This window comes from Capra hircus, chromosome 6 (genome assembly GCF_001704415.2).
Source record: "Capra hircus breed San Clemente chromosome 6, ASM170441v1, whole genome shotgun sequence".
Lineage (NCBI taxonomy): Eukaryota > Metazoa > Chordata > Mammalia > Artiodactyla > Bovidae > Capra > Capra hircus.
Window position 1 is genome coordinate 44854423 of NC_030813.1, and position 20357 is coordinate 44874779.

The 20357-nt window shown below is 44.8% G+C and overlaps 1 protein-coding gene across 4 annotated transcripts in view; it reads right to left on the reverse strand.

The window, feature by feature from the left end:
- CCDC149 (coiled-coil domain containing 149) overlaps positions 1 to 20357 on the reverse strand; it is a 116911-nt gene that overhangs the window by 28120 nt on the left and 68434 nt on the right. For all 4 annotated transcript variants that reach the window (XM_018049342.1, XM_018049339.1, XM_018049341.1 and 1 more), the window contains 5 exons: positions 6766 to 6882; positions 5778 to 5950; positions 4998 to 5070; positions 3717 to 3801; positions 1326 to 1470 (listed from right to left, as the gene is read on the reverse strand). In XM_018049342.1, the coding sequence (XP_017904831.1) occupies positions 1326 to 1470; positions 3717 to 3801; positions 4998 to 5070; positions 5778 to 5950; positions 6766 to 6882 (593 nt within the window). The remainder of the gene's footprint in view (positions 1 to 1325; positions 1471 to 3716; positions 3802 to 4997; positions 5071 to 5777; positions 5951 to 6765; positions 6883 to 20357) is intronic.

Consider the following 20357-nt stretch of genomic DNA (forward strand, 5'->3'; position numbering starts at 1 on the left):
GCTGAGGTTACCTGCTGAGAACAAATGAGGGTTGAGAAGACCCGACGAAGTTTGTAAGAGCCCCTGTGGATGCCTTATAGGGAGCTGGCAAGGACAGAGAAGGCTCCTGGGACCACCACCAGCTGCAGAAATAAAACAGACCTTGTACCTATTTGAGGAGATCCCCATTTCTTCGTCCTCCCCTGAGGAACATCTCCATTTTAGCATCTGGCTGTTTCAGTCCTTGGTTAATATTTCTTTTAAAAGAATTTTTAAAAACTTCTTCTGTCAATAAATCACCCTTGTCATCCCTCTGAGATTGCCCAGACTCCCTCCACTGCTCTCCGCCTTCTTTTATATATATCTTAATCTCCTGCGCTATCTTCCCTTCACTCCCAGCCTCTCTTTTTGCTATTTGGTTTTTACAATACTCTCCATCATTTCACGGTTGCCTCTCCCCTTGCAAACCCCCACCTCACCAGGCCCCCAGTTCCCTGACTGCTCCCTGTTCTTGCTGGAAGCCCAGTCTTTGGGAAGCTGCTCCTACACGGCACACTTCTATTTTGCTTCCACGTGTAGGTCATAAAAGCAGGACCAGCTACGTAGTTTGCAGGGCCCAGTGCAAAATGAAACTTCGGGGCACTCTTGTTAAAAAATGATCATCAGACCAAGTGCAGGGACCTTCTGAACACCGGGCTGTGTGTGACTGCATGAGTCGCTGGTCCTTGAAGCTAGCTCTATTTGCAACATTTGTTGCATTGATTTATGGTTTATTCACCATTCTCTGAACACTTCCAATTTTGCTTCTGTCATCTCTACATGCCACTTTAACTTGCTTGATTTTGTCCAATGTAGTTAACATGTTTATAGTAACAGAAAAAGACATGCTCTTTTAGCTATTGTTCCTTTTCACCATCTTTTTGTTTTTGCTGGTCTGGAAAAATGGCATGAGACTCCGTTCCAAGCCCCATAGGCTTGTGAGTTGATGCTTCGGTGTTTCTGCTCTAAGAGCTCCAGAATGCCGTGCCATGAGGTTAAAACAGCATGAGGAGGTGAGTCCCCTAGAGGAGACTTGAGGACAGTAGGTTAAGTCCCCCAGGCATGGATACCATCAAAATCGGCCGGGCAACATGCATGGCTTGGTGAGTGGCTCAGACTAAGCATTCAGTGAGGAATAGCCGGTATTCTCTCCTTGTTGATCCAGGTAAGCTTCCCTCTAGATTCGACGGTTCTCCTCTCCTTCCCTTAAGGCTTGCAGCCCACCCGGTTGCCACCTGGTTGCCTGCTGACAGCCATCGTCCCACCGATCTCCCACCCACCCTGCACCCCAGGGTCTGGCCACCTACTTGTTGGTCTGCCTCTGGTGCTGGATGACCATGTTTTTCTCGTGGATCGTCTCCAATAGGGCTGTTGCCAGAGATTTCAGATCAGAAATGGACTGTGGCGTAGCTGGGAGACTGCACCCGTGATCCTCAGATAACAGATCCTGAACTAGGAGGGATATAAAATTACAACTCAGTCTTAAACCCTTCTGGAATGATCAAATGCAAACCAGTGTTACTTCTTCCTGGACAACGAAGCTGGGATCAGTTCCTGACTTGGATGTGCTACTGGGTTGTAATTGAAGAATCTACTTCAAGTGTCAAAAGTAAAATGAAATAAAAGTCAGGGTGACAATTAAACAGAAAGGAGGAGTCCTTGTGGACTTTTGCAACATTTTTTTTAAAGGTAATAATATTTTGCATTTGTCTAGTATTTTATACTTCAAAATGCTCATACTAATTCATTTGAGACTTCAAATTTTAAAAAGAACCTGGAAAATGTTATTTATTCCCATTTCATGGACAAAAAAGCAAGGTGCTGATGGATTAAAGCCATTAGCTGAAGGTTACCTTCTCTGAGGTCTATTCATTCAGCCACCCTTCTTCACTCTTTCTTGAGCATCTGCCTGTTATAGGCAGCATTACGCTGAGAACTGGGCTGTGTGCATATGCGTGCTTAGATGTGTTCAACTCTTTGTGACCCCATGGACTGTAGCCTGCCAGGCTCCTCTGTCCATGGAATTCTCCAGGCAAGAATACTGGAGTTGGTAGCCTTTCCCTTCTCCAGGGGATTTTCCCAACCCAGGGATCAAACCTAGGTCTCTCTGATTGCAGGCAGATTCTTCACCAGCTGAGCCACCAGGAAGCCCAAGAATACTGGAGTGGGTAGCCTATGCCTTCTCCAGCAGATCTTCCCCTGGGAATTGAACTGGGGTCTCCTGCATTGCAGGCAGATTCTTTACCAACTGAGCTATCAGGGATTGGAAATTTATTTAACTACGCTGGACATTTATGTTGTTTCCAATGTTTTTTTTCTTATAATTAATGAAGAAGAACTTTCCTGAAGCTAAGTGCTTACATATGTCTGTAATCATTTCTTATTAGCTCAAAGGGGATTGGTTTAAGGCTTTTTGTAACAGACCGCCAAATGGTTCTCTAGAAAGGGTTGGTTGGCTGACTGCTCTGCCGGTGTGCTTGAGCTTGGCTGGCATTCCCCACAACAGTGACAGGACTGGGTCTCAACATTCAGAGATGTTTGGCTATAAAGGGTATACACAGCTGTACTTAGATGGGCTACTCCACATTTCTATAGAGTACTCTAGTTTTCTTTTTAAAAAATAATTCTAGGGTGTCCTTTTCTAGTTGAGGGGGAAAAAAAGGGGTTGCTTAGGCAGGCTGGATTCAGCACTTTTTTTTTTTTTTTTAATTCACCATAGCTCTTATGAGGACTACCACGTGATCCTTGCTGGTCTGCATTGCCAACAGCCCAGAACAGGCCAGCCCAGCACGGTCCACTTGAGGCTCACATTTAAAACTGAATCCCCAAATATTAAGTGTCAGAAGCAAGCGCTCTGCTATTTATTCCCCTGACTGTTCATGGAAGATCATTATTTTTCATCGGAATCGACAAGAAGGAGGAACAAGATTGCAATCAATAAAAACTTCTTTGAAAAAAGGCATGCGTGCCATGATAAAATGATTTCAGTAGCCAGGAGACTTTTCTAGTCTGATCTCAGAGGCCACAGAAAGGAGAAATTCAATGAGGATGGAACAGACACTTGGGGATGCTGACCTGGTGATTACAGAAGGGAAAACAATCCAGAAAGGAGAGTACAGTTAGATGAGTAGATGCAAATGGGGTTCGTTATTGGAGAAACCTTTAATGCAGCAGCTCTCCAAGCAGGGTACCCAAACCAGCATTGCACCAGCTGGGAACTTTTTAGAAATGCACACCTTCTGGGCTTACCCTAGGCCCACTAAATTGGAAACTCTCAGGCGAGGCCCTGTAATCTGTGTTTTAATAAGCCCTCCACGCAATGATGATGCAGAGGGAGGTTTGGGGGTGACCACTCTAAGGATTGGGCTTCCCAAGTGGTGCTGGTGATAAAGAATCCACCTGCCAATACAGGAGATGTAAGAGACACAGGTTTGAGCTACGGGTCGGGGGGATCCCCTGAAGGGGGGCATGGCAACCCAAGCCAGTATTCTTACCTGGAGAATCAACAGGGACAGAAAGAGCCTGGTGGGCTATAGTCCATGGGGTCACACTGAGTTGGACACGACTGAAGTAACTTAGTATGCACGCACGCACGCTCTAAGGATCACTTTGGTTCCTAATTCACAAACTGAGATGTGGACCCACAGCACCAGCATTCTGTGATCATACATGGTTCCTCCCAGAAAATGACCCCCTACCTTGCTTTGCAGACAGGACTCCAGTCAGAACACTGCTGCTGGATTTGTTCTGGCCTTTTGAGCTTTTCCGTCTCTCAAGAGCATTCTAAGCAGCATTCGGAGAAAACAAAAACCTCTGTCAGAAAAGCCAATAAAGGAAAAATACCTAATGCTGGTAGATACATCCTCCCCTCCAGCACACAAGAACTCTTTGCAAACTCTAAATGCTGGCCTGACTTTCAAAATTCAGAGTCCTTGCCAAAGAGTTCTGATTTTTACGGACCCGGTAAAGAGTTTTTTTTTCAGTTGGTGCCCAGCATAATTACAGCAATTACATCCTCCTATATATAGAAGATACTCAATGCATATGCGTTAAATTAAATCAAATCTGAAACAAGAACTTAGTCTAATGTGTGAAGTCACTAGTTATGGAAACCCCTTCCAAACAGACATGAGATAGAGGCTGGGTTTAACTTTCGTGGAAGAACTGAATAAATGTTGTGAAGTGAATGCATACACACGTTTTTTAAATTATGTATTAATTACACAATGTTAAGAGCTATGTGTATATATAGATGGATATAAACTCAAGCCTGGCCCCCACAGAATGGAAAAGGAAGGACAGCATAGAGACTTCCGAGAAAAAAGCAAACGTCAAAAGTCAGGAAAATGAGCCGGCTCTCCCCAGCATCTAGACGGCTATAAAACTTCACCCTCAGGAAGAGAAGTCAATTTACTTTCAAAGCAGAGAAACCCAGGAGATTTTGCTAATTATAACACTTACAACTAACATCTGCAGAAACAGATATTATCTAACTAATGGCGCTGGAATTAGACTAAATAACAGTGGGGAGAATTTAAACATCCTGTCCTTTCAGTATGACGTGAACATTATCGTGTAGATTGTGATTTCCCAATCTTTGTTTCTTCATCGCTCAGAAATCATTTTCTTATGGATGATTAGGAGACAAAGAGCATCTGATGTCAAAACACTGTACAGAAAAGCTGGAGAGGAAATTCAATTTAATATAGACCGAGGCTGTAAAGCGGTCGCATCCAGATTCTGGTGGTCTCAGTGTGCCCTGTCCAGGTAACAGAAGGAGCTCTTGCAAAACCTGTTTTTGTTGTGTTTGCTGTTTGGGGGCTTAATTCTCACTGGTTCCCCAGTTTAAGCATTCTTATTGAACTATCTGGAGGGCAGGCAGGCACTAGAATATCTTTGGCACAGAAAAGAGAATTAAAATAGAATGGCATTGAGATGTACAGTGGTGAATCATCACCGTCACTGTCATAATTTTCTACCTTGTATTTGGCAATGTTAGATTTCAAGAGGTTGACCTCTTCGTGAAGTTGCTTTAATCTCTCTTGAAGGTACCTGGAAAAGAATACATACAACTAGAAAGAGTTTGCGAGCAAAATAAAAATCATACACTCAAACATAAGGTGGAAAAAAGGAAAACCACACCCCTGAAGAACCACCTTTTACATATGATGCCTTCCCACCACCCAAAGAGGTAAAGAGCATCTTGGTGACCTCTTCTTAAATGGATGCGATGAAGGTCAAATATTCCCAAGTCACCTAAACCTCACTTCAGAACAGCCCTCAGCAGAGATCCCCTAAGGGGTATCAACACAGTTTTCAAATAATTCTCATTAAGATGATTCCACTGGGAAGCAAAGCAGGAAGAGGCGACACCAGACACGCTGTTAAGTTAGCCACATACAGACACGGAAATTTGCCTCCAGGAAAAGAAACAGCTAAGGGAATTCCTCAATTTATTTTCTTCTTCTTTTCTGTCTTCTTGATAGCAATAACAAGCAGCTTTCACTGTTCCCTACCCTTCTCACCCAACCGGAGAAGGCAGGGAAAGACTGCACGTAGGTAGCTTGTAAGCATTTGGTTGTTCTTTTCTTACTTTTACAACTAATGGGTGACATTAATATCATTGCTTTAGAGTTGGGACTTTCCTTTCATTGTAAGGCAATTTTATCAAATGTAAATACGGCTGCAAATAACTCCCAGCCTGCAGGCAAGTGGAGGGCCAGCACCCTATGACCACAGGCCAGGGCCTGGGCACTTGCCTGTTCTCCATACACAAGGCGTCCACATCAATGATACGGTTCTCATGGCCACTCAGGATGTGGTTCAGCTCCTGGTTGAGCCTCTCGACTTTGTCCTGGTAGGAAGACCGCTCTTCTTTAACATCCTGAAGCTCATCCACAGAAGCCTGTAGGTCATGCTCCAGAGACTCAATCTGAAACCAAAGGAAGCGCCCTTACTTAAGGAGTTCTGCAGACATGGCTTTAGGGTTAGAGAGGGAATCTTCTATTTTGCTGACTGACTTTTAGAGAGCTTATTAATGCCAGCCACCTTCTATAAAACCATAAGTGCCACACATTGGACTATGATGAAAGCTAAAAACAAGGAGATGACTTCTAGCCAGTCACTTACTATATCCAAGATGAGACAGACGTGGCAGCTTGGAAGCACAGAACTTCTTGCTTACTAACTGCAGCCTGCCCTAAAGCCAGAGGCTCGGAGAGGGCAAATCAAGACACTGGTAACAACAGCCAGTGTCTTACAACTACATACTTTTTTAAACCACTCTAGACCCAGAAATCTTGTTCTGTTCTTCAAAATCACTTAATCAGAGAGGAAAAACAAAGTTGAGGCTCTCTAAGCTGCTCCCTAACTAGGGCTCGGTACCCGCTGAGATTTAGACTAAAAAGCATCACTCAGTATTTCAGCTGAAACTTGCAACTTAAGGCCAGTTTGTCATGTTTGTTCTCTCCCTGTCTGTCCTGGGTATGGGGATGTTTCTTGCTATGTTCAGAACAATGACACCCAAAGTAAGACAGCAGATCTGCTCGAAGCCTAAAACAGAAGATTGCTTAAGAACTTAGCAGAGAATTGAGGGAGTAAATGCATTCCAACTATATCCTTCATCCTCCTCTGATCACATCCCAGACACCCCACATTCTCGGAGAAACAGGGCACAGCCTACTCTTCTCTGTGTCGTGCCCAGCGATGCGAACACACCCCCCACTCTTAACAGATGTTGACGATAACCTGTTCCTTTGCTCTCTCCAGCTGCTGAACCAAATCTTCACGCTCATGGGCTGCAAAGTGCCGCACGCCAATTTCTTCATCTCCCAGCCTCTGTTTGGCAATTGTCATCCTCAACAGCTGCATTTTCCATTGGCAGAAAAAGAAGAGGGAGAGAGAAAGAGAGTTAAAATGAATTGATCTAAACAAAACCCCAAGCCTACTTAGGCAGAAAGTGTTGGAAGAAATGATTTTTCAAGAAATACTGGGGAAAGGCACAAGACAAAGAAATTTCTTACCAATATCATTAATTCAATTTAAAAAATTCATATTGTATTCTGTACAGGCATGCCTAAACACACATGTCCACGCATTCACCTACAAGGCTAATGGGAACACAGGGCTAGGCATCTGAAGATGGATGTCCTGTGTAGCCCTACCACAGTGAGGGAAAAAAAATCTCTGGGTCTCTTTTAAACTTAGCATAGTGTAAAAAAAATGATAACACAATGTTGCAAAGAATCTGCTAAGATGGGCAATCTCCCACATTCTCGACACTTAGGCTATGACATATTTGGGGTCCTTATTTGAAAACTAGTCAGCTGAACTGCACAAATATTTATTGTGCAACTACTGTGAGCAAAAGCATCATGAGGATCAGCAGACAATTTTACGGGCAGGTGGAACGGCTTGTACAAAGGCCTAGCAGAGGATACACAGCACTTAGTATACAGACGGCCATGTTTGATGGAATTCTCATTTCAAAACTCGAGGATTTTGCCCTTGTATACCTGCATAAAGCAAAGTTACTTGTAGCCTTGGAATCAGCTTTCATGCTGCTTTTGCATGGGAGGATGCTTGCATGCTCAATCACTAATTCATGTCTGACTCTTTGTGACCCCATGGACTGTAGCCCACTAGACTCCTCTGTCCATGGAATTTTCCAGGCAAGAATACTGGAGTGGGTTGCCATTTTCTCCTCCAGGGGATCTTCCCAATCCAGGAATTGAACCCGTATCTCTTGCATTGGCAGGCAGATTCTTTACCTCTGAGCCACCTGGGAAGCCCTTGTAGGTAGATACGGGCAGACAAATGCAGAGTTGCAAAAAATGGGAAGTGTCCCATAGCAAAGTTCCCAGCTAAGATCATTATGCCTTCTTGTTTCAGCTCATATTATAAACAAGTGTGTGCCTTTTCATGGTCTCATTTGTGCCCCTTTTCTTTCCTCACATTTTTGTAATTTCTCTCACTGTTTTGCTGTTTAAGAAGGCCCCCTGAGCTGTGCTGGAGTGATGTTTGGTGTTTCTGAGCACAAGAGGTCATGATGTGCCTTACAGGGAATATCTGTGTGTTAGATAAGTTTCATCCAGGCATTAGTTACAGTGCTATTGGCTGTGACTTCAATGATAAAGAATGAACAACGTAAGTTAAATAAAGTTACTTTAAACAGAAACGTGTAAAACATATATTGATCAGGTGACAAAAGCGTTGTGATGAGAGGCTCAGAGGAACCTAATCTGCTATTTCCTCTAGGAACAATGGTTCCGTATTCCCTAAATCAGTGTTTGCAGTGATTTTAGAGACTGTAACTACAGCAAGTGTCAAGCATTGGCTATACTGGGGGGAGAATGGAGTTTATGTCAGAACTGGTTAATTCATCTGAAAGCTGATAACGTGAAAACACAAATTCTTGACTCAGGACTTTCAGGACCCCAAGTGAGTGAAAGACAAACAGCTAACCACATAAGAAACACTTTCAGATCAAAAAGTCCAGGAACAGGAAGGCCCGTGCTTTTTTTTTTTGGCATGAGGCAACCGGCATACCACATGGCTTTGAAAGCAGGGTGCTTTTCCTTGTATGTGAAAAGCCAGATTGACAGCCTGAACTTTAAGTAATAAACCACCACTGTGGTTTCCCATTCACAGTACGCTTCGCCGAACACTTAATTTAGAATCACACAATTATGTTTGCTTAATGCCAATTAATTATTAAACATGTTTATTGAGGTCTGACAGCCATAGAAGAGAGTCATCTTTTACATACTGGATGCCTGTTAAGCTTCAATAAACATGTTAACAATCATTTGGTGTTTAATGTGCATACAATATCGGCTATTATATCTCAGGGCTGGGCTGGATGAAACACTTATTTTTAAGAAGTGAGGCCCGAGATGGTGATAGCTGGATCACTGGTTAGGTCTGACACTCAACATTCAATCGGCTGAAGGGGCCCAAAGGAGCCACGAGAGCAGGGACAGAGGCCCCAGGGAGACGGCTCTTGTCTTCCCAGCTAATAGCTCACAGGTTCTGGAGTCTGCCTGCCTGGGCGCTATCGTCCTGGGGCCAAGTATGAGAGCTGTGCAACCTCAGGCTTATGCCTAAACTTCTCTTAGTATCTTTTACTGTAAGAGTACGACCGCAACAGTACAGCTTTTTACTCTCCAGGGTGCCTGTAACTGTCGGGCCCAGAGTAGGCTGCACCCAAATATGCCTCAATGGCATATTGATTATTTTGAATTAAAGTTACTTAAGAAATGGCCAAGAGGGACACTTGCCCCTTAACCAGAGGGACTCTGACCCTCCTTTCTGTCAGCCTGAGAGCAGGAAAAGACCTCTCTCATGCGGAATGTCACACTTGTAGACACAGAGGGGGGAGGAGAGGGTGGGAGGAACTGAGAGAGGGGCGTGGTCATGCGTACCACCATGCGTGAGACAGCGAGTGGGAAGTGGCTGTACAGCACCGGGAATGCAGCCCGGTGCTCCGTGGTGACCCACAGCGGTGGAATGGGGATGGGGTGGGAGCGAGGAGCAGGAGGAAGGGGACACACATATAGCTGACTCATGCTGTTGAACAGCACAAAAGAATACAACATTGTAAAGCAATTATGTTGTTGTTGTTGTGTTGTATCATTGCTGTTTAGTTGCTCAGTTGTGTCTGACTCTTTTGCAGCCCCGTGGACTGTAGCATGCCAGGCTCCTCTGCCCACAGAATTCTCCAGGCAAGCATACTGGAGTGGGTTTGCCAGGCACTCCTCTAGGGGAATCTTCCCAACCCCGGGATCAAACCCATATCTCCTGCTTGGCAGGTGGATTCTTTACCACTGAGCCACCTGGGAAGCCCAAAGCAATTATATTCTGATTAAAAAATAAATTTAAAAAATCTCTCATATGAAAAGTGTACTCCCCGCATTTAAAGGTAGGACACCCTTACTGTCAGATAGGGAATTCAGGCAAGAAACCAAAATCTAAACAAACGCTGTTACTGCTCTTATTTACTACCCCAAGTCAAAACTCAGTTTATATTTTTTGCTAGCTGGGCACCCAAAACCTAAGGTTCTCTCTCCTGTCAATTCCTCCCAAATATATTATTTTTTTCTCTAGAAGTATAAAAGTTATCTGCTTTGGTCACTTCTTAGATCCCATGTCTGAGAGACCAGCATGAATTTCAAATATGTCTCTTTTTCTCCTGCTAATCTGTCTTGTGTCCAACCACAAGACATCAAGAGGGGTGGAGGGGGCAATTTCCCCTCCCCAACACTGAGCATGAAGTCGCATGAAGTCAAAGAATGAAGTTGTATTAAATGAGAATTTAACTTAGGGCAATTCAAATTCAGGTGTCCAGTTTCTGAAAAGATGAGGGGGAAAACCAAGGGGAAGAAGAACAAGATGAAGAAAAGCAGATGGGAGAGCAATAATAATTTTAAAAAGTGGTGGCTCCCCCCATCCCTACTTTCAGTGTCCTAGACTGAGGGCAAGGTGAGAGACTGACGATGCATTTAGGCAGAATCCTACTGTTCATGTTTATAAGTAAGGCTGCCATTCAGGAGCTTGCGTGGCCATGTGCCTGAACACTGTGGGCAGCTTAAGGGAACTTCAAGGCGAATTTCAGCCAGACGCAAGTTTTTGCCTCTTACATGCTGACTTTAGAACCTAGTCCCACGTAAGAGAAGGTATTTCTCTACCATACTTAGCACAGCCCCAGAACGTAAAGAGTACTCGATCAACGTTAGCTGCTATTACAGTCACGCCTGTGACCACTGGTGTCCCCCTCCACGTGAGGTTCCCCACACATACACCCACTGGGAAAGTCCCAATTTTCTTCCAAGCTGGAGGAAAGCGAGCTGCTGAGCCAACGTTATCTGTAGACCGCAGGCAATGGAGTTGATTTCCCTCCTTGGAAGCTGTTAGGAAGCAACTGCTCAGAGCACTTAATTTCCTCCAATGGGACTATCAAAACTGCACAGCCAGCCTCCCTGTGCCAACGCTCGGAGTGGACCAGTGCCCTGAGAGGCGCGTGCATGGCCATCAGGAGACATGTCCGTTTGCTGATTTAGATGGAAAATGCTTGTGAATGAATTACGAGTGTGAGTCGTCCGCTTATGGATGAGGTGCAGCTGCAGCTGAGATGTGGCCGAGGGACAAGACTGCAAAGCGATGTGGCGAACGGCTCTTGGGTGCCCTTCCCCCACCCTGACGACAGAGTCTGACTCCTCTGCCAAAGCCCTGCTCAAACTCTGGTGCCGTCAAGGCCCCCCAGTCAGAATGACTCACTTCCTCCTTGATCTCGTCTCTGGCTTCATCCCTCAGAGCCCTCAACAGCCTCTCCTTCGCCTTATTTTCATTTGCCTGAATCCATTTTCCCCAGCTCACCAATGAGTCATCACCGACTCAATGGACACGAGTTTGAGCAAACTCTGGGAGATAGTGAAGGATGGAGGCCTGGTGGGCTGCAGTTATGGGGTCGCAAAGAGTCAGACACAACCCAGCAACTGAACAACAACAATTTTCCCCAGTAGCCGGAGGCAGGAGCAGCTATCATTCTCCTGGTGTTACCTGTGTTCAGCTCCCGCATCTGCTCATTCTAGTCATGTGTCCTCAGCTGTCACCTAACCTTCACGGAGCCCTGGGTGACATCAGATTTTTTGAAAGTGGGGACTGTCTTAGTTCGTTCAAACTGCTATAACAGACTGCCATACACTGTGTGGCTTATAACTATAAACATCTCTCATAATTCTAGAGGCTGGGAAGTCCAAGATGAAAACGCTAGCAGATTGGGTGTTTCCCGCTCCATAGAGGGCTGTCCTTTGGCTGTGTCCTCACATGGTGGAAGGGCTAAGAGAGCTCTCTAGGGTCCCTTTTGCAAAGGCACTAACCCCGTGGATGAGGGCTCCACCCTCATGACTTAATCATCTCCCAAAGGCCAAACCTAAAAATATCACCATGTTGGGGGCTAGGCTTCAACATACGAATTATGTGGCGGGGGGAGGATACAGCTTATAGTATTCCACCCTTGATCACCCCCAAATTCATGTTCTTCTCACATGCAAAATACATTTATTGTATCCCAACACCTCCCAAAGAATTAACTGATTCCAGCATCAACTCTAGAGTCTGAAGTCCAAAGCTTCATCTAAACCTCACCTTGTTTAAATCACCCATGAGTGAGATTGGACGTGAGATACATCCTGAGGCCAACTCCTCTCCAGCTGTGAAATGGAGAGACCTAGCAAGTTAAGTGCTCCCAAAATACAATGGTGGGACATGGGCAGGAGAGACACTACCATTCCAACAGGAGGAAACAGGAAAGAGGAAAGGGTGATAGGTCTCAAGTAAGCACCAAACCTAACAGAGCAAACAACATTAAATTGTAAGGCTCAGGACTAATCCTCTTTGGATAGATGCTCTACCTTCCAGGCCCACTGGTAACATCGCCCCCAAGGCTTGGCAGGATGGTTCTGCCAGCGCCCTGTAGCTCTCCTGGGCTGGGGTCTTCAGCCTTGGGGTTCTGGAAGGCCCCCTCTTTTCTAATCCAAGTGGGGGCAACTGTCCCCCAGAGCCATGCACTCCAGGCTTGTGGCAGGAGTGACAGCCTTGCTGGTCTCTGAATTACCTTCCATGTCATTCTTCTCTTGTCCTGAAAAATAGTGCCCAGCCTCTTACTAACACTAATTAGTATTAACCTCCTTATCAAAGGGTTGTTTGGCCAACACCCTTAGTATTCTCATTTTTTTGCAATATAGACAGGCTGAGAATTTTCCAAATCTTTAAATTCCGATTCCTTTTTGCTGAACAATTCCAGCTTCAAATCATCTCTTTTCTCACATTTTATAAGCAGTTAGGAGAAACCAGACTGCTTCTTCAACACTCTCCTTAGACATTTTCTCAAATATCCAACTTCATTACCTACAAGTTTTACCGTCTATAAAGCAACAGGACCTAATCGCAATTCAACCAAGTTTCCCTGGTGGCTCAGATGGTAAAGAATCTGCCTGCAATGCAGGAGACCCAGGTTCAATCCCTGGGTCAGGAAGATCCCCTGGAGAAGGGAATGGCTACCCACTATTCTCCAGGAGTACTCTTGACTAGAGAATCCTATGGACAGAGGAACCTGGTGTTCATGGCTCACAAAGATTCGGACACGACTGGGTGACTAACACACAAGAAGGATGGCCTTTTCCCAGCATCCAATAATGTGTTCCTCATTTGCATGTAAGACCTCATCGGGATGGCTTTTACCGTCCATATTTCTACCAATCTGTTCAGGATTACTTAAGTATCTCTACTAAGACTGATGCTTTCTCTAAAGCTCCTTCTCTCTCTTCTCTTCTGTCCTCACCAGAATTGCCCCTACTTCACAGCAATGCTGTGAAGGATAATAGGCGTTTTCTAGCAGGAGCCTCAAAATTCTTGCAACCTTTCTACCCACTACCCAGTTTCAAAGCTGCTTCCACACTGTTATAGCAGCAGCCCACTTCTCAGAACCAATTCCTGTCTCAGTCTATTTAGGCTGCTATAACAGAATACTATGGACGGAGTAGCTGATAAACAGCAAACATTTGTTTCTCACAGTTGGAGGCTAGCAAATCCAAGATCAAAGCCCCGGTAGATCTTTTGTCTAATGAGGGCCCACTTCCTGGTTCATAGTCAGCTGTCTTCTCACTATGTCCTCACTTGGCCGAGGGGGCAAAAGAGCTCCCTGGGGTCTCTTTTATGAGGGCACTAATTCCATTCACATCAGCTCTGCTACCCTGAATCACCCAAGTCACCTAATCACCCAAAGGCCCCAGTACCTAATACCATCTCATTTCGGACTGGGTTCCAACAAACAAATTTTGGTGGGGGACATATTCCATAGTGAGTCCATAGTGACGGCAAGAGCTATCTTGTAGACAGGACAGTTAAGTATGGCTGCCCAGCCTGTGCACTGCACAACTCCAACTCTGGGGTCTCCATCCTTGCAGTGCAAAGATACAATGCAATGATCATTCTCTGAAGAGCTTTGAAAGTGCGATCTCCAGTTGTAGCTGGTATGGCTATAATTCTAATCCAATGACTCTCTATTTGCCAGAATTACTGGGAGGACTAGATGAAAAAATTAACAGGAAATAGATGTGAGCCCTTCCTCACCCTGTTCCTTGCATACTTCTGCAAATAGCATGCCTAGGGAGAGGTCAGCACCAAAAGTCATTTATTAAACATTCAGCTGCCGGTGTTGTGCTGAGTGACTTAAAAAACAAGTTCCTGCCTATCTTGTCTTTATCTGTTGGTTTTTTCCACATCCTCTCCAATTGCCCCCTGACCTTTTGAAATACTCTTGATAAAATTAGACACAAGAGCTTTAAATGGCTCCAAGGAGGCAATTCTATTGTGTATACCAAAGTTCAAATTCTTAGACTTATATGACAAATCCAGTTCTAACTTTAAACAAAAGAATTTGTCACTTAAAGAACAATGAAAAAGCACAATCCAGCAGTTTTCACTCTCTTCCTCCCAGGCTCTGGAGATCACCAGGCACACACTCATTAGTGCGCATCAATGTTTCCCAGTTAATGAGCACCCAGTTTGGGCCAAACAACATGCTAGAAGCTTTCTTTACACACAGTAGCTCCAGTGACTTCACTGCAATGGAATAAATTTGGAATAAATCGTAAAGCCCTTCTGAGAGCTGATGATGCATGAACCGCCCCCACTCGCTTCTCGACCCCAACTCTAACCACCTCTCTTGTTCGCCAGCCTGGTTGGCTTCCCTTCAGCCCCTGCTTCTGCCCACCTCTGGGCCTCGGCACTTGCTCTCCCCACAGGTCTGTGCAGAACCCACGTCTTCTGTCTCTTTCAGGTCACAGATCGAATGTCACCTCCTCTAGGAGGTCTTCCCTGAACACCATTGCTGAAGCATTCACCTTCAAGTGCCCCAGTGCCTTCACTGTGCTTCCAGAAATCAACTCGCTCATCTGCTTATCCCTCCCGCTGTCAGCTCCACTTCAGGGGCCTCTCTGGCCTCACGCACCGAAATACCCGGTGACCACAGCAGTGTCCGGCTAGCCTCAGGGAGTCCTCAGATGCATCTTAGGTACAGGAAGCCTCCGGTTTGCGGCTTCCCACAAGCCCAGAAGGCAGACGCTGTCTGCCATCTTCACAGGGGAGAGCCGTGGAGGGGCTGCAGCAGAGGGCTGAAGCCAGGGCTCCTTGCCTGGGGCCTGCGCTCAGACTGGGGTGTGCACTTCCCCTCACCCTCACATGCCAAGCCCTCAGTGCTTACACACTGACCCGGTAAGTCCAACAAGCATTCTGTGATGTACTGTTCCGATCCCCGTGGAGACAGAGAGGTGGAGTGACTTGACCCCCTCACAGTCCTTAGAAATGGCAGAGCTGGGAGTTGAACCCTGGTGGTGAGGGTCCTGGAGTGAGCACTCTGCAGCCTCTCTCCTCACCGATGACAGCACACACTGCCTGGAGCACTTCCCGTCTGACTTCCTCCAGGCCTCGGAACCAAGGACACGTGGACAGGAGTGCCTTCCTGACACCCGATATAAGCAGTGCCCTCCAGGCTGCAGTCTACAGCTCCATGCCTGCGAAGTTGCTCAGTCATGTTCAACTCTTTGTGACCCCATGGACTGTCACCTGCCAGGCTCCTCTGTCCATGGGATTCTTAGGCAAGAATACTGGAGTGGCCAAGCCCTCCTCCAGGAGATCTTCCCACCCAGGGATCGAACAAGAGAGGTGGTTAGAGTTGGGGTCTTGAAGTGGGTGGGGGCAGTTCATGCATCATCAGCTCTCAGAAGGGCTTTGCAATTTATTCCAAATTTATGTCTCTTATGTCTCCTGCATTGTCAGGAGGGTTCTTTACCTTTAGTGCCACCTGGGAAGCCCTGCAGTTCTCTAGCCTGCTGTAACTTGTTGACTTAGTACTTAGCACTATCTGGCATATTTTACTGTATTTAATCAAATATAAGATTATGTCAACTCTAAGACCTACCATTATGCATCTCTAAAAAGGCTGATAAATACCAATCATCACTACATGATACCAATGACTACATCAGAGATGTTCAAATGTTAAAACTGTGCCTCTCAGAATCAGTGTTATACCATGTATCTATTTATTTGCTCACTGTCCTTCTGTCCCCACTAGAATGGAAGCTTCATGACAGCAGGAATTCAGTGGTTTGGTTTACTACCCTATTTCCAGACCAGACAGTCAGGTTTTCAATGAAGATGTGTTGAACTGAGTTGAACTGAACCACTCTCTGTGAGGCAAGTACTACTATCACCTCCATTGTACAGATGAGAGCTGAGATACAGAGAGGTCAAGGAACTGGCCCAAGATCACACAGCTATCAAGCTCCTGACTTATCTTCAGATAGTTCAGAACACACTGTTCCCAAAGGGATAACATTTGAAGAGTTGTACAAAGCCGTTTTAAAGCTGCTTCAATTTGTTTTGATTTTAGTGTAATTTGGGTATGTTGTGGTTGTTGTTGTTTAGTCAGTAAGTCATGTCTGACTCTTCACAACCCCATGGACTGTAGCCCATCAGACTTCTCTGTCCTTGGGATTTCCTAGGCAACAATACTGAACTGGGTTGCCACTTCCTTTTCCAGGAGATCTTCCCAACCCAGGGATTTCTGCATTGCAGGTAGATTCTTTACCGCTGGGCCACCAGAGTATCCCAGTTTGGGTGTGGTGTACTGTAAAACAAATCTTGGGCCAAGACATCTTTCAGAATCAGTTCTCTATGAAGTGTGATTACAATGCATGGTCTAGGGGATGAATGTTCAAAATCACACTGTTTTGGTCATCTGCCCTACCCAGGCTATAAACTCATATAAACCAGAACAACCTTAAACACAGTCTCTGAGACCAAATTCATTTGTCTAATTCATCTCACAATAAAACATTAGGAAATGTTAAACTAGTCCAGCTGCTTGCTGAACTAACTGAGTGTTGCCTATGGTTCGCCGTCAAGATCTCAGTTAGAGTAAGATATGACGGGGCCAGAACAGGTGAAGGGACCTTCTCGCTCATTTTAATTCTTGGTTCAGTTCAGTTACTCAATCATGTCTGATTCTTTGCGACCCCATGGAATGCAGTGAGTCAGGCCTCCCTGTCCATCGCTAACTCCCTGAATTTATTCAAACTCTTCTCCATTAAGTTGATGCCATCCAACCATCTCATCCTCTGTTGTCCCCTTCTCCTCCCGCCTTCAATCTTTCCCAGCATCAGGGTCTTTTCAAATGAGTCAGTTCTTCGCATCAGGTCGCCAAAGTATTGGAGTTTCAGCTTCAGTATCAGTCCTTCCAACGAATATTCAGGACTGATTTCCTTTAGGATGGACTGGTTGGATCTCCTTGCAGTCCAAGGGACTCTCAAAAGTTTTCTCCAACACCACAGTTCAAAAGCATCAATTCTTCGGTGCTCAGCTTTGTTTATAGTCCAACTCTCACATCCATACGTGACTACTGAAAAAAACCATAGCTTTGACTAGCATACCTTTGCTGGCAAAGTAATCTCTCTGCTTTTTAATATGCTACCTAGGTTGGTCATAACTTTTATCCCAAAGAGTAAGCATCTTTTAATTTCACGGCTGCAGTCACCATCTGCAGTGATTTTGGAGCCCAAAAAAATAAAAGTCTGTCACTGTTTCCACTGTTTTCCCATCTATTTGCCATGAAGTGATGGGACCAGATGCCATGATCTTGGTTTTCTGAATGTTGAGTTTTAAGCCAACTTTTTCACTCTCCTCTTTCACTTTCATTAAGAGGCTCTTTAGTTCTTCTTTGGTTTCTGCCATAAGGGTGGTGTCATCTGCATTTCTGAGGTTATTGATATTTCTCCTGGCAATCTTGATTTCAGCTTGTGCTTCTTCCAGCCCAGCGTCTCTCATGATGTACTCTGCATAGAAGTTAAATAAGCAGGGTGACAATATACACCCTTGACGTACTCCTTTTCCTATTTGGAACCAGTCTGTTGTTCCATGTCCAGTTCTAACTGTTGCTTCCTGACCTGCATACAGATTTCTCAGGAGGCAGGTCAGGTGGTCTGGAATTCCCATGTCTTTCAGTATTTTCCAGAGTTTATTGTGGTCCACAGAGTCAAAGGCTTTGGCATAGTCAATAAAGCAGAAATAGATGTTTTTCTGGAACTTTCTTACTTTTTCAATGATCCAACAAATGTTGGCAATTTAATCTCTGGTTCCTCTGCCTTTTCAAAAACCTGGAACATCTGCCTGAACACCTGGAAGTTCACAGTTCATGTACTATTGAAGCCTGGCTCGGAGAATTTTGAGCATTACTTTACTAATGTATGAGATGAGTACAATTGTGCAGTAGTTTGAGTATTCTTTGGCATTGCCTTTCTTTGGGATTGGAATGAAAACTGACCTTTTCCAGTCCTGTGGCCACTGCTGAGTTTTTCAAATTTGCTGGCATATTGAGTGCAACACTTTCACAGCATCATCTTTTAGGATTTGAAATAGCTCAACCGGAATTTCATCACCTCCACGAACTTTAATCATAGTGGTACTTCCTGAGGCCCATTTGACTTCACATTCCAGGATGTCTGGCTCTAGGTGAGTGATCACACCATCGTGGTTATCTGTGTCATGAAGATCTTTTTTGTACAGTTCTTCTGTGTATTCTTGCCACCTCTTCTTAATATCTTCTGCTTCTGTTAGGTCCATACCATTTCTGTCCTTTATTGTGCCCATCTTTGCATGAAATGTTCCCTTGGTATCTCTGATTTTCTTGAATAGATCTTTAGTCTTTCCCATTCTATTGTTTTCCTCTATTTCTTTGCACTGATCACTGAGGAAGGCTTTCTTATTCTCTCCTTGCTATTCTTTGGAACTATGCATTCAAATGGGTGTATCTTTCCTTTTCTCCTTTGGTTTTCCCTTCCCTTCTTTTCACAGCTATTTGTTAGACCTCCTCAGACAGCCATTTTGCTTTTTTGCATTTCTTTTTCTTGGAGATGGTCTTGATCCATGTCTCCTGTACAATGTCCATAGTTCTTCAGGCACTCTATCAGACCTAATCCCTTGACTCTATTTCTCACTTCCACTGTATAATCGTAAGGGATTTGATTTAGGTCATACCTGAATGGTCTAGTGATTTCCCCCACTTTCTTCATTTTAAGTCTGAATTTGGCAATAAGGAGTTCATGATCTGAGCCACAGTCAGCTCCTGGTCTTGTTTTTGTTGACTGTATAGAGCTTCTCCATCTTTGGGTGCAAAGAATATAATCAATCTGATTTCGGTGTTGACCATCTGGTGATGTCCACGTGTAGAGTCTTCTCTTGTGTTGTTGGAAGAGGGTATCTACTCTGACCAGTGCATTCTCTTGGCAAAATTCTATTAGCCTTTGCCCTGGTTCATTCTGTACTCCAAGGCCAAATTTGCCTGTTACTCCAGGTGTTTCTTGACTTCCTACTTTTGCATTCCAGTCCCCTATAATGAAAAGGACATCTTTTTTGGGTGTTAGTTCTAGAAGGTGGTGTAAGTCTTCATAGGACCGTTCAACTTCAGCTACTTCAGCATTACTGGTCAGGGCATAGAATTGGATTACTGTGATACTGAATGGTTTGCCTTGGAAATGAACAGAGATCATTCTGTCATTTTTGAGATTGCATCGAAGTATTGCATTTTGGACTCTTTTGTTGACCATGATGGTTACTCCATTTCTTCTAAGGGATTCTTGCCCACAATAGTAGATATAATGGTCATCTGAGTAAATTCACCCATTCCAGTCCATTTTAGTTTGCTGATTCCTAAAATGTCGACGTTCACTGTTGCCATCTCTTGTTTGACCACTTCAATTTGCCTTGATTCAGGGACCTAACATTCCAGGTTCCTATGCAATATTGCTCTTTACAGCATTGGACCTTGCTTCTATCACCAGTCACATCCACAGCTGGGTATTGTTTTTGCTTTGTCTCCATCTCTTCATTCTTTTTGGCGTTATTTCTCCACTGATCTCCAGTAGCATATTGGGCACCTACTGACCTGGGGAGTTCATCTTTCAGTGTCCTATCTTTTTGCCTTTTCTTACGGTTCATGGGGTTCTCAAGGCAAGAATACTGAAGTGGCTTGCCATTCCCTTTTCCAGTGGACCACGTTTTGTCAGAACTCTCCACCATGACCCGCCCATCTTGGGTGGCTCTACACGGCATGGTTCACGGTTGCATTGAGTTAGATTGATTCTTGGTAATTAATTTCTAATTACCCAGGGTGAGAGCTCTTCATTAGAGTGCCCTCTTCATGTGGGCTTCCCACAGGCTAGGACATCTCCATGCTCCTTTGAAGCACAAAGAGAAAATGTTTATGAAGAGCTCTCTGATCC